Below are 23,291 nucleotides of genomic sequence, written 5' to 3' on the forward strand. Positions count from 1 at the left end.
CTATGGCTCTGTAAACACTGATCCTGGTACTTTTCTTCAAGTGTTTTTTTCGCCAAACTCTTTTATGAAGCTTTCTGAAGGCACTGTATGCCTTTGCTAACCTGTTGTCTGTCTCCCTGTCAATCTTAACATCCAAGGAGATGATGCTACCTAGGTAATTAAACTGCTGGACTGATTTGAGCTCTGATTGGCCAATGGTGATATGGGGATGATGGAAGACTTCCTGAGGTGCTGGTTGATGGACAACTTCTGTCTTCTTTAAGCTGACTTCCAGCCCAAAAAGCTCAGCAACCTCAGCAAAGCAGGATGTTAAACGCTGCAGAGCTGCTTCTGTGTGGGCGACAAGGGCGGCGTCATCAGCATAAAGCAGCTCCCGGACAAGATGGTTTAAGGTCTTGGTGTGGGCCTTCAGTCACCTTAGGTTGAAAAGGCTTCCATCAGTACGGTATCGAATGTAGATACCGTCCTGATCATCAAGGTCTGAAATTATATCTTTGCTGCAATGTAAACATAGACTTCCAATATTATGGGAAGTCTTAGTGTGGGCCTTCAGTCGCCTGAGGTTGAAAAGGCTTCCATCAGTACGGTATCGAATGTAGATACCGTCCTGATCATCAAGGTCTGCCGTGGTCCTTTGAAGCATCATGCTGAAAAAGATTGTGAATAGGGTTGGTGTGAGAATGCAGCCTTGTTTCAAACCATTAGTTATTAGAAAGGGCTCAGAAAGTGCATTACCATATCTGACTTGGCCATGTTGATCCTCGTGGAGTGAGATGACTATTTTAAGGAACTTGGGGGGGACAACCTAACTGTTCCAAAATGGGCCACAGACCTTTTCTGCTCACAATATCGAAAGCCTTGGTAAGGTCAACAAAGGTTACATAGAGACCTTTGTTCTGTTCCCTACACTTCTCTTGCAGTTGTCTGAGAACAAACACCATGTCTGTGGTACTCCTGTTGGCTCTGAAAGTACATTGGCTTTCAGGTAGAATTCCTTCTGCTATAGCAGGTATTAGTCTGTTCGAAAGTATTCTTGCCAGGATTTCACCAGCAATGGAGAGCAGAGTAATACCACAGTAATTTGAACAGTCTGATTTAATTCCTTTCTTCTTATACAAAGTGATGATGACTGCATCTTGAAGGTCTGATGGTAGTTGGCCTAGTTCCCAGCAGCGCACCACAAACTCATGAAATTTAGCATGGAGTGCAAGGCCCCCACGTTTCCAGACTTCAGGTGGAATTCCATCAACCCCAGCTGCCTTGCCAGTTTTCACCTACCGAATGGCCTTGAGGGTTTCTCCTAAAGTGTGGGCAGTATCCATTTCGTACTTCACCTTTTGTTGTGTGATGGACTGAATTGCTGAGTCTCGAACTACACGGTTGGTACAGAGGAGAGTCTGAAAGTGTTCAGACCATCGATTCACAATGGAGGTTTTATCTGTTAGAAACGTTTATCAACAGTAGTGAAGGAACTAATACTATTTGAAGTAATGGTTTTTCGATACTTTCTAAATTATTTAAAAATTACTATCCCTTAAAAAAGCTTTACCTAATGAAGATGCAGGGTAATTCTTTCATTTACGTGGTTGCTTTGAAACTGTGACCTCACAGTACTTTTCTGGTTATAGAATATAAGTGTACAATGATGAAAAAAAAATCATATTTCAATCTTTTTGCTGCTTTTCTTGTGGCTTCTTGGTCCCCTCCTCACCCACCAATTTGCAATATAGCAAGGAAGACCTTCTCATGAATTTCCCTATGGCCTTTTTTGTAACATATTTACTGAAAATTCCTTTCCTCTTGATTTCATCACTTACTTCCCCTTCATTAGCTTTAAATGGCTGAATGGCCATTCCCCGTTAAATGAGTGGTTCACCGTTCCTCACAGGTCTGAATGCAATAATCACCACCTTACTCAAAGACTAATATATGGCTTTCCAATAAAATGATATCTGACTGTCTTTAAAACGTGGCAGGCTACTTTCCTCATATCCCATGTTCACACTTAATTAAAAGCTTCTTTCTTTTTGTAGGCTGTTATGAAATACTTTCCCCAACTCAGAAGAGGCATTATAAAATTCATAAAGATAATAAAATTCATATAAAATTCATTGTTTGTTTCACTAAAATAGTGGTAAAAATTCCAGCACACTGACTATGCCCAAGCAAGCCATCCTTCAGACAGCCTGAGTAAGCACCAAGCTGTTCTTTTCAGCAATAGTTTGTTGTGGTAGACTTTCTGTTTTGATTTTTATATAAGTTTATAAAATATCTCAACCAATATATTGATTGAGAAAATAGCTGCAGAAAATTTATAAACAGCCTTCCTTGGTACAAATCTGTGGACTCATCCCATGCCTACAGCTCACCACAGAGAAAAGCATACTATTGGATGGAGTCCTTAAGGACTTACATTTCAAACTCACTTGCAGTGATTTTATGTGACATTTTGTCCTTTGATGCAAAAGGATAAGTGCAAACAATATCTAAACAACCTTTGCTTACTTGTCTTCTGTGGTAACCCAGATTTTCTTAACAATATTCTGACTAGAGTCAAACTACATAGACCTCGTAAGGTAAACATACGCAGGTATTTTTCCCAAGAATGCCTGGGCAGTGGAAGGATTAAAAAAGGTTTATTTCAGATGCCAGGTTTATTTCATTACCATGTTGCAGGGACCGGGCCTCTAGGGGCAAAAGGCAATGCCCCTCCTCCTCCAAGGTTTTTTGTATCTTCTCTCTCTCCTCCCTGACTCTCTCTGGCTCAAGGAGGCCTTGTACATGTCTGCAAACATGTTACCTCTCTGCATACCAGAGAGCAAGGCTGAGAACTTCTCTTGCTATGCAGTGGAGGGGAAGCATTGAAACTGCCTTTGAGAAAGAACCACCACCCAGGCAGAAAGCCTTCCTAGCAAAATGAATTCTAACTCTGTTACAAATTCTTCTGGATATGTATGTATTCCTACAGACCTGCACTTACATTTTGCTGTTGATGCTTTTATTAATTTGCATAGAAAAAAAGACTATTTGTGCTGGTCCATTTAATTCTCTGTCTCTCCCCTTAACTGTGCACATTGCTTTTTAGGACAAGGGTTGCCCTTTCTTAATGCCAGGAAATCACCTTTCTACTTACGTGTGAGCATAACTGAAAACCATTCTTTTTTTTTACTTTAGAAACATCCTTCATGACTACTCAAACCATCTTGAGGCCTTGTGCCAGTGAAATAGACGGTGCAATCACTCTGTTTCACAAGTATTAACCTCAGCCCTACTTTTTTGCAGTACAACAGTTTCTGGATTATAGTAGTTTGTTGCATATTTCCCATGGAAATAACAAGTTATAATAAATACATCATAACCTTGAAAACACTTGTGAAATAGCCATATGAGTAGAATTTTTATCAAAAGCTTCTGGTTTTTTTAAATGTGTATGGAAGTAGTTCCCTAACCATACAGAAATGTGTGCCTCTTAGACAGGAATGCATGCCTAGGGGGATTTAACACGCTTGTTGGAGTAGTAAAACTGTGTATGGTCCTGCAAAACTCACAATCAGATAACAACTGTTTTTCTATTAATAGCACATTTAACTTTCTACCATCTCCTCCTGTACTCAAAATGAAAATGCTAGGTGCTCATTTGTTTGTGTTTTGAAGTTGAATCATTAGGCTGGACTCTCACAAAGAACATGTTGCTGCTTACACCCTCTTGAACTCAGCCAAAAAATGACTCCTTCAAAAAATTTTTAATAACTACTTCAGCTTTAATTGGAAGTAATTTTTAAAACCTGCTATACTCAAAAGTTCTTCTCTCTTTTGTTTGGGGAGTGCAAACCTGGCCTTGGTAAAGCACCCGATACTTTTGCAAATGGCCAATTTTTTGAGTCATTAACCTTGAACATTTCAGTCTATCACAATGAGCTATGAAGAATTTTTCAATTTTTTCTTTTTTTTTCCACTAAATACAACAGATTTATTTACTCTGCAATATAAATGAGAAAGAACAAGACAGAGATATTGTTAGCTTTTTTATATTTTTAACAAGTTAATTTTTTTAATAGGTTATCTTTAGGTGTTTTTCCTGTATCTGGCTTACATAAACCCTAGCTGAAGTGAAATGAAAGGTGCAAACTCAGCTATACAGTCTGATATTTCTACATTATTTTTTGATTAAGTTATTTACTGATTTTCACATACAGTACTCAGACAACTTGAAATTAAATGCAGAATAGCAACAAAGGACATACAAAGTTCCACATGGCTTAATTTTATTTTTTAAAGATTATTTGCTTAGAATAAATGAAAACTTTACCATTTTCTTGAATAATCAAGCAAATAGAAACTTGTGGGCATTCTTTGATTTTGGATAAATGATAACAAGAGATATTAATGCCATTCAGAATAAAGATACTGGAAAAAAAATACATTCTGGGTTACAGGTTTGCAACAAAATACATATTGACCAAGTACCATTCCACAGAAACCTCATGATGTAAAGCCTGTCTTTTATATGGACAGGTAAATATATAGACCTTCATCAACTGGGCTTGAGTGTGTTTCAGGAACATAAAACTTAGTTATCACTTCCACATAAAGCCACCAGGATGCTTTCATAATCCCCTTTGAGTTCATCCTGTCAATTTAAGCACAAAACCCCCACAATTGTTAGAATAATGGTCTTAAGTGAAATAAATTTCAATAAGCATTCAATATACACGTACCAAGCATCAGTGCTTCACCTAAATAAATTAATCACTTGATAATACACATGTACACCATAGACTGTGCTGCAACTGAGTACCCTCAGTGAAATTATCTGTACAACCTAGAAATAAACACATGCATTTCCAGAGTCACGCAGTTGTAGACAAGGTGTTGACCTGGACCAGGCGCCAGGTGCCTACCCAGCCCCTCTATCACTCCCCTTCCCAGACAGACAGGGGAGGGAGTAAGATGTGAAACAACTAGTGGTTTAGGAAAAGGAAGTTTCTTAAAGCAAAAGCTTATACGTGCAAAAGTGGCACAAAACATAACAAGGTTTATTCTCTACTTCCCATGAGCAGCAATGTCCAGCCATTTTCCTAGAAGCAGGGCTTCAGCAACATGTAATGGTTCCGTAGCAGGCAGCCATTGAAGATAATGAGTGCGTGCCTTCCTGATCCTTGTCCCAGCTTTTATAACTGAGCTGATGGCATATGGTCTGGAATATCCCTTTGGTCACTTTGGATCAGCTGGCCTACTTGGCTCCCCTCCCTGGATCTTGCCCTCAACTGAGGAAGGAATGTTACAGTGCTAATGCTGTGCTCAGCAGCAGACAAAACACTGGTGTGATCAACACCCTTCTAGCTACCAATGCAAAGCACAGCACTGTGAGGGTTGCTATGGGGAAATGAACTCAGCCAGATCCAGCACAAAAGGCCAGGAGATTTAATGGCAAAAATAAAGAAGAGAAGCACAGGAGATTTCTAGACATCCAGGAACTTAAGTTTTTCTTCTCTAAATATAGTGAAAGTTCTTCCTTGACCAGTGACATCCAATGGTCATTAATATTAAAACGCTATACACATTGTGTCTAGGAGTATCTCAAACAAAGGCTAATACTGCAGAAATACTCTATCCACCATGGGATATTCAGCTTGGTAAAAATGGATATTATGCATTAAGTATGCAGTGTAATTATTACATGCTTTGTTTTCTCTAATTTGAATCTACTTTTCAGAGACATATTAACTGTTTAGTGTAGCCGTGCTATACTTCAGGACATTTGGATGCAATTATCACTCTAGGACATGATGAGGTGATGTACTTACATAGCAAATTACAGTTCACCCACAATCATGAGGGAAGAATAAAAGCAACCTTTGGCACCTAACTGAAAAAGTAGCAGAGACCAATAAAAATCCAAAAGGTATTTTGATATGTGTAGAGAGTAGGTTTCTACTCCAGTCAAGATTTTTTTTTTGTCTGCACTACTAGCCTCCAAAAAGATGCTCTACCCTTTTCCAAGTTTAGCTTTCAAGTCCCTCACTGGTTAAATTTTCCAGAAAATACATTGGGTAGTCAGTCTATTTTGAGAATATATTTTATTTAGTTTAACTCATTTACTTAGGTCATCTGGAAAGCAGGCCAAATAAACATTAATAAAAGTTAACATGCATTTGCAGGAGTACCTCAAATGCTAAAACCCAATAGCCAGTTTCGTCAAATGTCTCCCATAGAGCTGTCAGGGCAATCATCTCCACTCTCCTGGCAAGGTACTTTATGTCTGCCTAAATACAGGAACTTGGGGATATTGTAATCTCCATTCAGCTCTTGACTTCTATTGAAAGATGATATCCCGAGATATGTATCATTACTAACAAATTACTACCCCTTTTCTGACAAAAAAATGGACTCAAAAAAGGAATTAGTTCTACCACCATGTGGACCATTGGAAACATGAGTTACTCAGTTACAATGAGATACTCAGGATGAACTGGTGACTGAGGAGCAGAAGAGTTAACAAACCTTCACTGGACTTCAAAAATCCTCTGGTTGTTTTGCATTTTGTATGTCACTTGAGAGAAAACCTACCATAATAGCTTGGCGGAGAGAGATGCCATACAGCCTCTTGTAATAGCCTTTGATCTCATTCATATCCACTTCATGGCGTGAAACCATGATTCTGATGAGGTCTTTGTGCCGTGTCCCAGCACCCTGTTAAAAAAAAAATAAAAGAAAGGAGGAACAAAGAAAAAAAAATGGAAAAGAATGATACTGCTTATGTCATTGAAACATCTTTAATCAAGTTTTGTGTGTTAATCCATTAGACTTCTTTGCAGGTGAACAAATCCCACATCCTTTTCCTTAAAGCATAATGGAGACCTCTCATATCTGCCTTCTGTTCCCTATGAGCACAATTCACTTCTAACAGTCTATCTCCACCCTGAATTTTTTTTACATATTTCTTTTATCTGTTTCTTGAAAAGAGTCATCTCCTTCACAGTGCTTGCTAGACATCAGAGACAACCTAGAGTTCACTTTTTTCATTATTTTTTTAACAGCGTAATGATCCGTATCTTCATAATGTTTCACTCAATTTTTCACATACTGTTCCTAAACAAGTCACAAGAGTTGTGACAATACCTGCATACCAGACTGTTTCACAGTCTCCACCTGCCTCACTCAACTTGGGTTCCAGATTTGCCAGAAGGATCATGGATGTCTCATCAAATATTAGTCTTCCACAAGGTTCGTGCTCTGTAATTGCTCTCCTATTTCCTTCTCACTAATATTTTTGTGGTTTCACAAGTAAGAAAAGTTCCAGTCAGCTTTCTCTTACTGTTGACTGTGAAAGATATGTGTGGATGGATAGACACCCTCCTGAACACACTGCAGCACACAGACAGCTCCTCCTATGGAAAGACTCTCAGGTTTCAAAGGCAGGAACAGAAGGAGTGAACAAAATACACTGAATTTCCTTCCACAGTCTTTTTCTATCACACGAAGAGCTTAGAGAGCTCTAGCTAGCTTTTTATTTTTCAGCTTATAAAGCACCTCATGTTTACAAAGAGAAGTTCTTTCTTTAGGTTACCTTCATCGCCAAATGGAGTTTTTCAGCAAAGAAAGCCGGCTTGCTTGTGGCACACTTCACTGTAATGAAGCAGTGAGATAATGTCACTTCTGCTCTACATGTAAGAAGCAACAGAAGACAAAAGTCTGGCAAAAGAACACTTTAAAAACAGTCTCATTGTTCCTACCAACGCATCCTATTTATGTACTTCTTTGTTACCTGTCTCAAAAATATAGGAGAAGGAGTAGTTCCTTTCCTCTGTCTATTCAGAAAACAATTCAGTCAGGGAATTCAGTTACTATAAAGACAAGAGTGTTCTCCCTAGTTTACTGCCACAAAATTAAGAAAGAAAAGAAGAAAAAGGTGAAAACATTTATGTCTTCTACAGAAGAGCTGAAGGTTATGATCTGATGTTTTGCAAACCAAGTTATGGTAAGTACTTGCCTTACACTTTTGATATTAAGAAGTATCTGATGGAAATAATTATTTTATTCAAAATATGCTTGATAAAAAATATTATGTGATATAAAAGCTGAGAACAAAACAGGTGCCTGGCTCCTGATTCCATGCCTGGTCCACTTGTTAGAATCAGTCCCTGCCTCACCTTATTGTTCATGAAGAACAGTCACTAGCTTTATATGAATATTTTCTTGAACACAAGCACAGAAGGAAATTTGTTATATTTTTAATAGTCATATATTAAAAGTGTTTTCACAAAACTTGGAGAAGAGTGGGTTTGGTTGAAGACAAGTTTAAAACTATTGGGTTTTCTACACAAGTTGTGCTTGTTGTTTTTGGCATAGTGACTTCTTATAAAGGTTTTTTTATGTTGACAATTCATCTGTTCTCTTTAAAAGATCGTCCCATATATCAGGGGAGGTATTTCTAGTAATTCATCAGCGGATAGGTTAATTAATTTTAGCTAAGTTAATTAAATCACTATGATTGGATTAGATTTTTATTTTTTTTTTACTCAGGAAGTTTCTCAGTGAAGCAGGGCAAGTCCAGAAAAGTTTCTGATCAGAGCAAGTGTAGCAAAAGTAAAACTTAAGTTTTCAGTCAGTACATACAGTAGGTTGCAATGTACAAAACCACTTACCAAGGGCAGTGAGGCAATTCTCAATGTCACCTTTGAGCTCCAAATCCAGTACTTTGTTCATGTCATGCTTGCTGTATTTGCTGTACTTCTGAAAGACTAAATAAGGGAAGAAAACTGAGTGAATAGAGATGAAAATACAGTACTGCCTCTGCCTCATTCTGCCTCTTCTGCTGCAGCAGAGGACTGTTTGTAAGTCATCTTTCTCATTTTCTTCAGACAGCACAGTGTAAAGAGCAGTATTACTTCATGGGCTAGTGAAGTCTGCATATGGAATGGGATTTTGTTAGGATGGAAGGGTTCGTGTTCCCATTGGTAGGGGTAGAAGTGGTCCACTGACTATCAGAGCCTGTGACATTGTGTGATAACCCTCTATCTAGGGCAAAGTGGCTTAGGAGCAAGACTATGTTGAGGAGTGTTCAGAACCTCTGTCACACTGATTGCTTGGCATTGTGATCACTAGCCATTTGAGACTTCATGGTAACAGTTTTGTTAACAGCCTAAATGATATTGCTCATCTCTACCATGGGAAGAACAGCCAAGCTTCCAACTGCACCCTTAATCAGCAAGCATTCTTCCAATTACAAAGACCTTTGTAGCAGCCAGAGTCACATCTTGATAATCTATATCCTCTCTGAATTCATGAGCAGGCCATGTGCAAAATCCATGCCAGCAAAGCACAAAGTTTCATTCAACATACCACTTCGAAGATGTGGGTAGCTTCTCGTAGTGAGAATAGTAATAAACACATTAATATCCGTTCCTTTTCTTTTCTCTCCTGCTTCGTACAAGGCCTGTCATAAAGAAAAGAAAGTAGTAAAGTCAATATTGGAATAGTAAACCTCAAACAGGAATACTGTACTTCTGAGTCATTACTTGTCAGCAATGAACCCTAGCCCTTGACACAATCCATAACAAAACTCTACCATACCTCAGACCACTCTAGCTCTGTCAAGTTATACTTCATATTTCACTTATAATAGTACTTAGAAAACACAGTGCAGCTAGAAAACATACTTTCAGACAATTTACGATCATCATCTAGCTCACACAGACATACTTCATTCTTGAATTAAGTTATTTTTCATTTATCGTGATATAGCAGTCTGCATGGGAGTTTAGGACTGGTAGGCATTCTTAATACTAACAAATTATCTCTGCTATTAACTGGTCCAATGTGCAAGAGAAGGCTATGCACCAAGTACTCCTTGTCTTTCCAGGAGTGACTTACTTCCAAGAAAGTAAGAAACAAACCAGTGTCCTTCACTTTCCTTACCTCCTCAAACCTGTTTAAAAGTAATCATTAAAGACTGCCACACAGCACAAAAGGACTCAACAACACTCTGCATAAAGATAAGCAGTACTGAACTTGAGCTTAGACAGAGTATTAATTTACTTTCATATCTAGGGCTGATGATAGAACTAAACTCTTTATGTACCAGGAATAAAAGCAGTATTTCTCCACAGCCTTTCTTTTTTCCTGGATTTTTTAAAAATCAGTTTAAAGTCTATCTACATTTAAATTGTAACCATGACGTCAGATTTCTCAGGAAAGACTACTAAGTTTTACCAAGACTTTTACAATAATAGTCCCACTAATGGTGGAAGAAAGAAGGAAAAGGTGTTTATTTTAGAATTACTGAGAAAATGACTGTGAAGTTTACCCAATAATTTTGAAAGGTTATCACTCCAAAGCAATAGCTTTGGCTAACACACTGGTCAAGGTATGCTAGCTAGTTATGTGCATAGATGAGTACACCTTTGTCCCTCAATTCAAGAACCGTGTTAAAAATGGAAGGAAGATTAGACCTAATTCCTCCACTTGTTGACCTGTACTTCAAATGGTCTGCACACTTTATATGAACTAGAAGAAGCCTTGCAGAAACATTTCTGAAGCTAGATATTAGGGTGAAGATCTAATTTCCTTCTGATAATGAAGCTTACATGAACTTCATGTAAGTGAAGCTTACATGAACTTCATGTAAGTGAAGTATTACTTCATGTAAACACTATACCCTCAGAAAAGATTGCTCTATGACATTCTCTATTTGGTCTGCAATGTACAGGATTCAGGCAGAACATGTGCAGCCAGTGTAATCTCAAGTAACTCAGAAGTTCTGTGGAGAGCCAAGTATGATCTTACCCTGGCATCATTGTCAGCAAGCTCATGATTCACGTGAGAATCTTCACATCGGTCAGCCTACATAAGGAAATAAACAAAATTTCACTGGTTCTCACAATCATTCAGTTCACTAAAGCTCAACACTTTAGAGTTCTGCAGAACCACTGTCATATCAATGCATAACTGGAAATAGTTACAGTTATGACAATCATTCTATGAATAAATCTTTATTCATTCTATGAATAAAGCTGTTGTATTTGTAATCAATCAAATTTCAGACTTCTAAGGCCACCAGCAACTTATTTCTTAAGTCCTACATGAAAATCCACAGGAAGTATTCTTTCTTGATGTGAAATTACAGGCTTAGAACCTGTGATCTGCTCCCTGGTGATCATTCAATAGACTTCTTTCAAGTTGATTTGGAAGCAAAAACTGAGAAACCAAACCATGGACATATCAAAAAATAATCTTGTGTGCATGTACAAGCTTCATATATGTACTCAAAAATCTATCCATTTTTATCAGGAAGCTCCAGTGTTTAAACTCAGCTTTTGAACATAAATTTAAAAAATGCTTTGTCTGCTTGTTAACTCCTTGCCCTTGTCCCATTACTAAGTACTGGAAACATACCTTAACAGCAGGACAAAAGGTTTATTTCTCTAATTGTAAGTATTTCTGCTTTTTCTATTTCTAGTCAATTGACATGACATTATGCCTGTTGTTTTTTCAAGTGCTTAAAGACAGCACCAAAAAAGTCTTAAAAGCATGACTAATAAACAACAAATATGTTTTACAATAAAAATAATGGTTTTTAAAATGCATTCAGGATAAAATCTCATTGTACTTTGTTTAAGAAAAATTACAACTGATCTAGGATATGAAAGTAAAAAGCAATATAAGGAAATAAACATTACCCAAATCTTTATTTATTGTATGACTCTCTAAAATAGTCTTGATAATATTTATTTTTTATTACAGATAATGTCACTCAAAATGCCTAAGCACAGCATACCTTGGCTAGAGTAACCAAAGCCTTCTGAAAGTCACCAGATGTGTCAGAGATAATGTCTTGTGTCAGATCTCTCTTCAGCACTGAAATCAAATTGTAGTTTGTTTGGAAGTTATCATCTAGATTGGTCAGATAATCTTTAAATGTCCTTTCCAAACCATCCTAGGATCTTTTTCAGTCTTTTCTTAATTCCCCACTTAAATATGCCCGCTGGAAATGCAGTTGTCTTACTTTCTCTCATTTAGCTTCTACTGAAGAAGTGTATTTGTAATGTATCCTGTAAAATTCTAAGATATGCAGTGAAATTGGAGGTTAAACCCAAAATCTGATGAAAAATGTCCTTCTCTAAGGTCTTGTGGGTAGCATTGTCTTGGGCTCTGCTTGTGAAATACACAAGATTTTTTCTGAGCTGCTTGTTTTTTCATTCTTATTTCTGTCTGGTTTTACCAGTACTGAACTAAACCAAAACGCTTTCCAGAACAGTCAAGTTATTAATTTGGGCTTCTAAGATTATTTGAATGGAAATGTCTCAGAAGACTTGGCTCATAATCTCTGAAAACATGATTTAATTAGACAACATAGTAAACTTGACATATATGACAGACACCACACTACATTTTATTTCTTTAAATATTTTCCTCCTGTAGTTCACTGGTTGCTCCTACTGCTAACATTGTCTGTGTTTCTAACTCAATAAGCTTTTTTTTCAAGCCTAGTGATATCTCCAAAAGTCAGCCTTGTTTAGTTACAAGGGAAGAAAAGCAGCTCAGTTTAACATTCATTCTAGAAAACATCTAAATGTGTGACTCATTCCATGAGACACCCATAGTTCTGGCAGTGATGATGTACCTTTTCCTTCTCTACTGGGATCTACTTAGGTCAGAAAAAGTCAGTATGACATCCCTCCCCCACAACTCCTTCAATTTTTTTGTGAAGCTTCATTTGCCTCCTGTAATGTTCTCTGCCTCTCATACTAAGAAGTGAGGCTGTGATTCTAATGTGCCTATGACAGAGTTGTACCATTAATACTTCTTTCTTGCTCTGAATTACCTTCTTTGTAGTATCTGTTGGCTTCTTTGATCTCTTTGTTGTTTCTTGAGGCCAGAATCTCAATTAAGGTATCTTCATCAGTTCCAAGCCCCTAATAAAAGTGATTGAATCTTCAGAAATGTCATTCAATAGAACAAACTTAAAATTTGTAACAGAAATTAGATGCAAATCACTGACTTGGCTTTGAAGGCATCACGTGGAACAAGAAATAAAAATTAAAAACATTGAGCTTCCACACAACATTGTTATTTCAGCTGTTTTGAAATTAAAATTTTATCACATTTAATATCCTAGTACCCAAAAGAAGTGCTAAAGGGACCAAACAGTGCACATAAAAATAGGAATGTAAAATCTATGAAGAAAAATACCTTCTTCTCTTTTTGTTTTCCCTTATGTGAACATGTATGTAAACACTATGGCTCTCTATCACTATATTAGCAACTCATTTTCAGAAGGCAGAGTTCATTCTCACAAAATAGTCTCCTCCGACCTGAAATTCAGTACAGATTACTGGGTCTTGCTCCATAATCTGAATTACCAGTATAGATTTGTTTTGCAAAATGAGGTTAAAAAAACCCAATACACAAGCTTTGCAATCGAAGTCCAGTGTAACTTACAGGCCCTGATAATTACTTATGTTCTTCAACAAAGTTTATCTCTGAAGATTTTGTCTTACCTTCATAGAGGCTCTTAATTCTTCAGCATCAAACTGAGCTGGAGTTTTGAGCAAAGCCACAACAACATCTTCTAAGTGGCTTTTCAGGACTTTTTTCAAAGCTTCTTCCAGACTCTGTGTCAAGAAGAATAAGAAACACACTAAGCCAATGAATGGTAAAGATGTAGCTGCTGTTCAGCTACAGTCCAAAAACTAGTCTGACCTCCAATGAATCTCAGTCTACATCATCCCGTTGGCTACTAAAAAAGATTATGAAGACCTACATTAATTTTTTGTCATGTTTATGTTAATCAAATCATCAGGGTTTTTCAGTAAATATTCAGAAGTGTTTTCACACATTGCGGTTCAGCTGTATTCACCCATTTACTGCATCAGAAGATGACTCAAAATAGGCTGCCTGTTTTTCAAGAGAAGGTAATGCTATATTGTTCTTAAAATTATGACTAAGTTGCTTATGTGGATAACATTTAAATTTATCCACTTATTGCATGAAGGATGCAGAATTTGCAGGGGAAACTCTGGACATATATCGACAAAATCACAAGTTCTGAAATTAAGGTATGGGTTACATTCTAATTTGACCTAAATTTAAGTGAAAAAAAAATTAAAATTCATATTTATTCTGCCTCCTATCTGAAAATCCCCAGTACTCTTATTTTGTTACATTAAACATTTCAGCCCTATTGTTCACCATGTATGAGTCCAAGCTGTAGCTGTGAGAGTGAGAAGATCAACCTGCTTTGCCCAGGTAGCTAAACCAACAAGATTATTTCAGAAACAAGCCCTATGTCCGTAATTAGTATTGTTCTGCTTTAGATGGTGTGCCAGGAACTAGGGTATCTGATAGTTTAACATCATTAGTCTCCCTATGTCTTTATATTTTGATATAATAATTTAAAAAATATAATTGCAAAGCTGGAGCTTCCTCTAAGGGAGGAGAGAGCTGTGAAAACCACAAGTGAGGTTTTCCTGAACATAAACAGGAAATCTAGGCTAAAACAAGATATTAGACTTATTTTCTGACTTGGCCTTTAAAATTACACTTAAAGGAATCCCTGTTCCAAGAAGCAAATGCTAAGTAACTTCAGTATTGCCAACTGTGAAATTGCAATTTCAATTTAGAGTTACAAGTTTAACTGAAGAAAATCTGTAATAGAGAAGAGTAAGAGCAATTTAAACACATAGAAACATGTAGTAACTTCCAAGCTTCTCGGTTCCAGGGACTAGCAGTTTTATCACTCAGAGGTAAGAAAACACTGACAGCTGTAGGCCCAGCCCTATACCAGTGGTGGTATATTTCTGGAACAGTATTATGGTCCTGTAACTCTCCTATCCAATTCAGTATTCTATCTAGATTCATACATGCCATCTAACCCAGGAGAAACATTGATATTCTGAGTGTAAATATAATCTTGGCTAGAATACTTTACCTTTCCTTTAGCCTGCTGATAGGCAGCTTTGATCTGCTGACGCTGAGCATTTGTTCTTTTAGTCAAGATGTCAATGATGGTAGCTTCATCCACACCTATGAATCACCAAACAACAAAAATCCCAATATATTCAAAATATATGCATCATTTAGCCAATTGTATTTTTATTATTATTTGCTTCCTGTCATATTTTGATTTCTTAACGTACTTAAGTTTAACTGAAAGTGTAATCATTATGGACTCATAATTAGTGCTGTAGTAAAGAAACCAAATAAATAGATTCCTATAGAACTCAAAAACGTATGTTTCTGCAATTTCATACAGAAATTCTTAAAGGGTCCTGAGTGCAGAACTTCCACTAAACTGAAAACAATAACAAAAAAAACTAAAAAAAAAAGAGATGGTATATTCATTTAATCTCATTTAGTCAAACTGAAAAAGGTTTCAAAGTACAGATGAAGCGCCAAATGTGAATTTCATTAAAAAAGAGAAGCACAACAGAAGGATGCACTACATCATCAGCATATTCACTGCCTCATGCAGGAACGTTAGAGAAATCAAGTCAAAAAGTAACAGTATGGTATGCTATAATACTTTTTCCTTCTCTAGAAATTAAATTTTTACAAACCTTCCTTCAACATATTCAAGAACTTTAATGCAGCATTAAGGTCTGAAACTGTAATACAACATCAGGTTATCAAAGAGTTGAGATTCTTTAGCAAGTGGCATAATTTAATGTATTGTCAAGCCTTGAAAAGCAGAGGCAACTCTCCTGCTTGCCGTTGCCTCTTGCTCTGCTATTTTATACAGTGCTATTCTGAAAATTTCCTCAGGAAGAGTCTTAGTGTAGCAAGATATATACTCCTCTTACCTTTTACAGTAATAGCCCTGTCCAGAGCAACAACATCAGCTGATGGATCAAAATTAGGGTATGTTTGTACTCCGTGGATACCTTTTGAACTTTTCTGCAGAGGGGAAATAAAAAATAAAATTAAAAATAAAATAAAAATTGCTCTTTCCAAAGAATATTTTTGCAAAGAAGCAATTTTGGATGCCTAAATAAAGTATGCATTTTGGGTTGTCTATTATAGAAATATGAAGGACACACTATTTTGTAACTCCAGACAATTAAACAGATTCAGTAATGGCTATGCATCAGATTTATTCCTTTCACAGTTCATATATTAAAAAGAAAGTACTTCATATATTGTTTTAGTTGCCTGAAGACCTGTTTCTCAGACTAAGTTGGATTGTGTAGGAAAACACTTAACTGCCATTAGCAAATTATGTCCAAATTTTAAAGGTTCTAAAACTACAATTAAGTCCTACAGGCACTGCCTTTAAAGCGCTACTAATTTATCTCCTCACCTTATGCAAACTGTGCATCACATTAAGGGTCTTCTCAGATGACTCATATCTAAGGCTATAAACACTTCTTGCATTCAAGATCTGGGAGAAGAATTCAAATCTAATCTTATAAGGAAGTGGAGACCTGTTGCCTAACTTTGAAACTTAAGACGTAAGCCACACTCTGCGCAAAGCATTATCTACTTATCGCCTTTGGTGAATCTACTCCTAGGTGGACACTCTCTAATCAGCCCCTAAAGGCCTGTGGGAATTATACAACAGATTACATGGCTTGTCTGAAGTCAGCAACATGACAAATCATGTTAGTGGTAGGACCTATAACTCAATAGTGCTACCTAACTGATGCCTACTTCTTTTTCAGAAGTTACAAGATGCCCCAAGATTCTTGGATGAAAAATTTACGTAAAATTCCCATTGTTCTGATGTACAGTGAGATTTTTTTATTAGAAAACAAAATCAGTTTAGCTAGACTTTTCAGAGTCACCTGTACTCTTTCTCTTGTTTCAAAAACTGTTATTTTAATTTTTTCAATCCTTTGCCATTAAAATTAAACACCACAAGAGAAATGGCAAGGTCTTATGGATACACGTTTTACACACAACACTCTGTATTGAATTTTGTACACTTCTAACATCTGTTAGATGTTCTTCTCCCTACACAATTTTATCATTAGGAGTCATGAGAGCAGACAGACTGCATATTTAAAAGTCTCTTGCATACATTTCAAAACATCGTTGAGACTTGTATGATAAGTCAACAAAGGAATGGGACTGTTTTGCTGCCTGTTTCTCGTTCTCATCAAGTTTGCATAGTGGTTTCCATGACAAACTTATCTACCAGCAATAAAAAACTGCCTGTAACCACCACAACCAAGAATGTCTCAGGACCCTGGGAGTGAAATGGGGATAGGATGGTGAAGTCAAAGTTTTACACACAAAATGTTGTGGAGTCACTATTACAAAATCCACAAAGGCCTAGAGCAGAAAACTTTATTTACAGAAATTTCTCCTATATTTCTTTTCAGTATAATAAGTTCTTTAGGGAACTCCTGTGACTTTGCAGTGTACTGCTTTGCCCTTGCTGACAGTCATTTCAGTATCTTAACCTCATTATCAGAAAGCTTCTCCGTATCATCCTAGTGAAGTAACTCTAAACTTCTCACCACCATATTCCTCCCTTCTAATCTGTATCAGTAGTGATTGTCTGAGATGTTTTATTAAATAATGTGGTTCTTTCAAGCATAAGCATGAGATGATATGATAACTAGGACATGTATTAATGACTTTACTTCCTCCTCTACATTCCTGGGTTCCAGCTCCTGGCTTCCTGTACCTCAGCGTAAGGGTCCCTGATTTTCATGTACATCATCTGAACATGTTCTTACACATTCACACATGCCAGCAACAGATTATTACTTCAAAGAGGCAAATTTGAGTGAATCAGTGACTGGCCACTGGGAATTACAGTTTCATAACAGTAACTAGTTTTGCTTAGGAATTGATAACTAGATAATATGTACAAATAAGAGTAATTTTTTCTGATTATCTGATAGCAGACTTCCTCAGTAATTGCATTATACATTGCAATAAAACTGAGTTCCAGTTCTAATCCATCAAAGTTTTGCCATTGTTTTTCCTCCCTTTGCATGTATGCAAAGCTTTTGGTGGTCTGTGCCTTTAAATCACTTGTAAGACTACAGAAAAACAAGCATTATGTTCTCAAAAGCTGATAATACTTACAATACATTCCTGCTCCTGATTTTCTATGAACCATGCCTGCTTCAGAAATTCTGATACCATAGCCATGTTGACTGAGTTTCTGGAAAGAGACACATCAAATTTTAATTTTTCATCATTTTCAGCACCAGTTAAACTCAAGGTTTCCCACACTCGAAGTCCTTTCTCTAGAACTATGACATGCAGCGGTTAGTTTCCCAAGTTGTAACTGACCTGTGCTGTTGGAAACAGGGAACTTTGATGTTTGGCAGGGGATGCAATGCTCCACAGCTGCTTGCTGACCCCCATTCTCTTAGTTACTTGCAGAAGTTTTAAATTAGTTGGACTAATTGCTTATTAGCAATACCTTAGGATTAGAATTGACTTAAAAAGGGAAGTTCCCAGAACCCAATTAGTCTGTCTTTCTCTATCAACTATACCCATTTAGCTTACTGAGTATTTAATTATTTTCAAATTCAGTGGTAGACAAGTATTCTCGTCTGATCATTTACTGAGGCTGGAGTTCTTGTGTATCACATCAGGACAAAAGATATTCCCTTGTTAAACATATTCTCATGGCATTTCTTTGACTTCCTTTCTAAGGAAGATGTGTAAAAGTGGATATTTTCCTATACATTGTTCTTTTTTCTTACATATTTCCTACAATTTCTACATAATAATAGAGCTTTATGCATTTAAGAAGAGATAAAAAAGCATAACTGTGCTTTTTACCACTTGAAAGGAAAATCCATCCAGCTTTTTCATAAGTAACTATGCAGAATGGGAAAAAATATGAGTTGTGATGTTACATTGAGCAATCAAAAATAATTAACAGGTTGCTTTCACCTGTGAAATAGGTGGTGAGAAATTCTCCATTTGTTAACTGAAATAGTGAGTGAACAGAAAGAAGGAACCAATGGTTTATCAAATAGAGTTATTCAAAAGAATTTTTTTTTAAAACACTCTTCCACAGCAAAGTCTAGGGAAGGCTTGGTTTTAAAGCATACATAAAAACAATAAACTAAAGTTGCTGAGTAAGCCAGACTAATTTTGAATCTAATGTGAAGAGACAAAATTCTATTTGCGGTCTTGTGGTACAGATTATGTAATGTAGGTTATATATACAGATATAAAAAATAATGTTGATTATACTGCTAACACATGCTGTAGGTCCTACAGGAAGGGCAGAGACCAGACTGTTAAAGCAACACACATTTAGGACCAAGCTACGTAGCTACAGTCCAGCTGGTTTTTTTGCCTCATGGCAAAACTGTAAAGCTTACTTCCATGTTCTTCAGACAGCAAAGAAACAGCTACCTCCCACAGCCTGCCTTAAGCTCTCCTTACCTCCCCTCTCTGAGGCAGGAACCACCTATATTCCACCTTCCCCAGAAAACTCTTGCTTTTGTGCCCTTCCTTCAGCCCCAAGGGCACAAAATTCAGCTCTGCCTGTGCTGCCAGAAAACCTGAAACTGATTCCAAATCTGTATTTGTATGGTATTTAGAGTAGGTCTTAGCTGGGCAAACAATGGTCAGAATATTGTGTAAGTTTTAAGGACTAACTTTTATAATGTGTCATTTGTTCAGGATCAGAAAAGCACACTTACGCTGTTATCACAAGAACACTTTTATCAAGCTGCTAGAGTGACTCCTACACCCTTCTTGTATTGACAGAACTTAATGAGGGCAGATGTAGTGGTATCATACCTGAAGTTCTGCTACATTTTATAACAGAACACACAAAAATCATATGCAGCAGGATGAAAACATTTAAAAGTCTCCATACTGGGTGCACTGAGTCATCAACACCAACATGCGTTGACATGTGGATTCACAGAGCGTACAACCATTTAAAACTAAGAAACAAGATTAATTCTACACCACCTCTAAGAAGAAGAGGGAACAAAACTGTGTTTTGGTTGATAAAATAACACTTCTCTGAGAGAGCTGGTTTCAGGAATGTATCCATGTTTTCTGCGTATCCCCACACCCATCCCTCACACCCAGCTCTAGGGATTTTACTGCTCTTGGGGTTGGCTAGAGCAGAAGGCTGACATACTATGCTGTTTATTAAGCTTCTAAACCTTTATGTATTTTCTAATTTAATTTATACATAAAAAAAAATCTCTGCCTTAAGAACTAAGTTTGAGGGTTTTTTTTCTTTTTAAATAAAGATATTTTGGCCTGCAGATCCATCTATTTTTGTCTAGTAAACAATTTTAATAGAAGTCAAAGTAGGCAATGGCTCTTGAGAGGAGCTAAAAACCTTAGACTGAATTGGCTTAGAAAGATAAGAAACTAACTTATATATAAAACTCTTCTGCTTTATGTGTCTAATAAGAAAAAAGAAGATTGGAATCTAGGAAGACAGCCAGCTCCCTGACGAGGTCTTTCCAAATGCTTTGACTCATGCCACTCTAAAATGCAAACAGCTCATGTAAACAGTACCTAGATCCAGGACAGATACATTCAGCTCAAATATTATTTTAATTTAGTATCAAAAATCTGAAAGGACTGATGATTGTCATATTTTTTGTCTACTTTTACGCTCAGGACATAGATTATAAACAGGGAGAAGAAAAAGCATGTGCCTACTGAGTGATACAAACAGAAGTTGACATAGAAAAGCATGATGCTCCTTTCTGGTTACTTCATACCAGATAACTATTTGAGAGTTATTCTATTTAACAAAATATTGTCCTGTCCATGTGTCCCACTTTCCAATCTGGAATCAGTAGATGTCCTGTTTGAAAGGAAAAAGGATTACAAACTTAAAATATCTCATTTTGAAAAATATTGTGATTTTTATGCATTTTATCATTCCCAATTGGAATGATCAACATTGCAACTGGCTTCAAAAATCAAACAGACTGAAAACCCTAACTGTTGTTTCACAAAAATTATTGCAATGCTGCTTTCTGTCTGGCTCTTAGTCCCTAGAAGATGCATCCTTGAACTGGACATATCTGAATTTTTGAAAGTTTTGAGAAGGTACTCTACTGAAAATATTTAAGGACACAAACTAAACTTTTACACTACAGTTTGTGTCAAACAGCAACATTTATCTATGCTTATTTATGCTTATTTAACCATATCATGAACCATGTCAGATACATCTCCAGTTACTGTCCAAGGCTAGAGACCAAGATCTTGCTCTAAATTATAGTCATGACACCCTATCAGAAAAACAGGCAATAATTCATTTTGCATTGGAAATTCTGCTGAATATGAAAACATCAGAGAGAAAAACAATCTCATCCTTGTAAAGTTCTGTGGAAAGATTTAGCAGAACAAACCACAGATGACAGAGCACTTACGTGGCTTTGCCTATGTTCTTAGTCATAAAACCAGGATTTTGCTCTTATGCTTCTAAAAGATCGGTTTAATTTGATTTCTAAAGATTTGATCTTCATCATTTTAATGAGCAAAGACTCTACAGTCCCAAAGCAACAAACTGTTGTTGAAGTAACAACAGCTGTATCTATATTTTAAGTTTCCATACAAAGAATAGTAGTTTTCTAGGACCTCCAGTTTTATTGTAGATTTCTAGAGCAGCCTACTACAAAGGCAAAGAGAAAGCATTGAAATGGGCAACTTTAAATACATTTCCTTTTAAACTTTTAAGTTTTTTTTAACTCCCTTTATTTAATTCCATTAAATGAAAGCAATAATTGTCCAAACCCTGCCATAAAATATTTCAAAACTGAAAGAACTTCTCCTCCCCACATCAATCTTTTCCTTTGCCAGCAATTCCAACCCACAGAAAATTTGCACCAGATCACTTGGCAAATTCAGCGTAGGATTCTTAAAGTGTGTCAGGTTTACAGAGAGCAGTAATGAACTACAAAAACCTACCTTCCTCCTCACAAACACTGCCTTGCGGGGCTGCACAGTCAGGAATAAAGGAGCAGTGTTCTCAATGCTTTTATAGCCTGTGAGGGAGACTCCACCCAGCAACCAGAGTGTTTCCACAGCGGCAGAAATCATCTGCAGCAGCTATCTGGGTGCTGCCCAAAACAGAGAACCACACGGAAAAAGTCATTGTGAAACTATGTGCTGGAGAAAGCATGTGCAGATTTCAGAAAGGAAAAGACAGCAAATAAGCATGCTGTGGTAGCTCTCCTCTCCTGCCGTGGTCCCATCCCTCACTGTAATAAATTGCCATAAATCTTTCGGGATTGTATGATTAAATGTTAAGAAAACTAAACTTGAGTTACTCCCTTCACATTATGACATGTCTGATACCAGTACAAAGTGAATATATTAAGATATATCTTTGCTCATTGCAACTTTTAGATAAAAAAGAGTGAGGAGTCAATGCAGCTTCCTCAATTCACTGAGCTCTGGTGGCTATTAGCTCTGCTTCTTCTGCACATGGGCCCATGGCAGAAATGGCCCAGGAATAAAAGAGGTCTAATACTTAATACAAATCCCCCCTTTTTTTTTCTTGAAAAGAAACACCTGGAAAATTGCAGGCTTAATAGAATGGCAATAACTGGCACCTGCGTAACTAGAAAGAGGTTGAAACAATCAGATTAGACTCTGAAGATCAAAGTGAGGGTGGTTTGCACAAGCTGAGGGTGTATTCCAGCTTGCTAGAAGTGGTTTTCTGCAAGCACTTCCTCACCAACCCAGCCAAAGACGTTTTACAGAACATGTCCAGCACAGCACCTTACCTGTAGATAGATAGATGAGGAGGAAGTGGAACAGACTGATGTTTATTATTAGAGGGGACTCTCGCAAATTTCTCAAATGTAACACAACGTTACGTATACATTCCAGCATAGTTTACCCCTTCCTCCGTTTAAAATAGCTCTGTATAAATGGCTGGACCCTAAACATGTACTGCCCATAGGGTTTGGTTGCAGGTGCTGGGGATAATCTGGTGCAGGATTATCACAGTTAAGGAAGTCCCCTTTCAACCAGGTTAAGGGGAGAGCCTCCAGGAGGGCTGAAGGCGACAGTGGCCGACCACCCCAGTCCTGGGGTAGGAGGGGCCTTGCTGACTCTCATGGGAACACCAGCCGGCCCCCAGGGAGCACCCAGCCCATGCAACTCTCTGACATCAATTTTCCCCTGCACTTTATTTCCTATTTCCCCATACATTTCATACATTGTTTTACGAAAGTATTTCAGATATTTGCATAAACTGAATAATTGAAGGGGCCTACCAACTGACGGTGATATTGTGAGCAAGCTGTCAGGTTGTATTTAGGTTTATTTATTTATGATATGTGATGTTCAGATTACTCCTGCACTCCCGACTATCAGAATGA

At 37.2% G+C, this 23,291-nt stretch overlaps 1 protein-coding gene across 1 annotated transcript; it reads right to left on the reverse strand.

Moving 5' to 3' along the window:
* Positions 1-4,241: 4,241 nt before the first annotated feature.
* ANXA1 (annexin A1) lies at positions 4,242-21,960 on the reverse strand. The gene is made up of 13 exons (XM_018085893.1): positions 21,871-21,960; positions 18,040-18,118; positions 15,804-15,897; positions 14,933-15,027; positions 13,503-13,616; positions 12,827-12,917; positions 11,780-11,859; positions 10,789-10,845; positions 9,346-9,439; positions 8,649-8,744; positions 7,571-7,629; positions 6,571-6,693; positions 4,242-4,630 (listed from the first exon to the last, which is right to left on the reverse strand). Exons 2-13 carry the CDS (start codon positions 18,103-18,105, stop codon positions 4,571-4,573), a joined length of 1,029 nt encoding a protein of 342 aa, XP_017941382.1. The 5' UTR covers positions 18,106-18,118; positions 21,871-21,960; the 3' UTR covers positions 4,242-4,570.
* Between the last annotated feature and the right edge of the window lie 1,331 nt (positions 21,961-23,291).

Source organism: Manacus vitellinus, unplaced genomic scaffold (assembly GCF_001715985.3).
Source record: "Manacus vitellinus isolate BGI_N305 unplaced genomic scaffold, ASM171598v3 scaffold_9_pilon, whole genome shotgun sequence".
Classification (NCBI taxonomy): Eukaryota; Metazoa; Chordata; class Aves; order Passeriformes; family Pipridae; genus Manacus; species Manacus vitellinus.

Coding starts and splice junctions, on each gene's coding strand:
- ANXA1 (XM_018085893.1), bottom strand. CDS start 18,105: ATGGCTATGGTATCAGAATTTCTGAAGCAGGCATGGTTCATAGAAAAT. Junction 12,918..13,502: donor AATTAAGAGCCTCTATGAAG/GTAAGACAAAAT, acceptor CACTTTTATTAG/GGGCTTGGAACTGATGAAGA. Junction 11,860..12,826: donor CAACAGATACTACAAAGAAG/GTAATTCAGAGC, acceptor ATTTGATTTCAG/TGCTGAAGAGAGATCTGACA.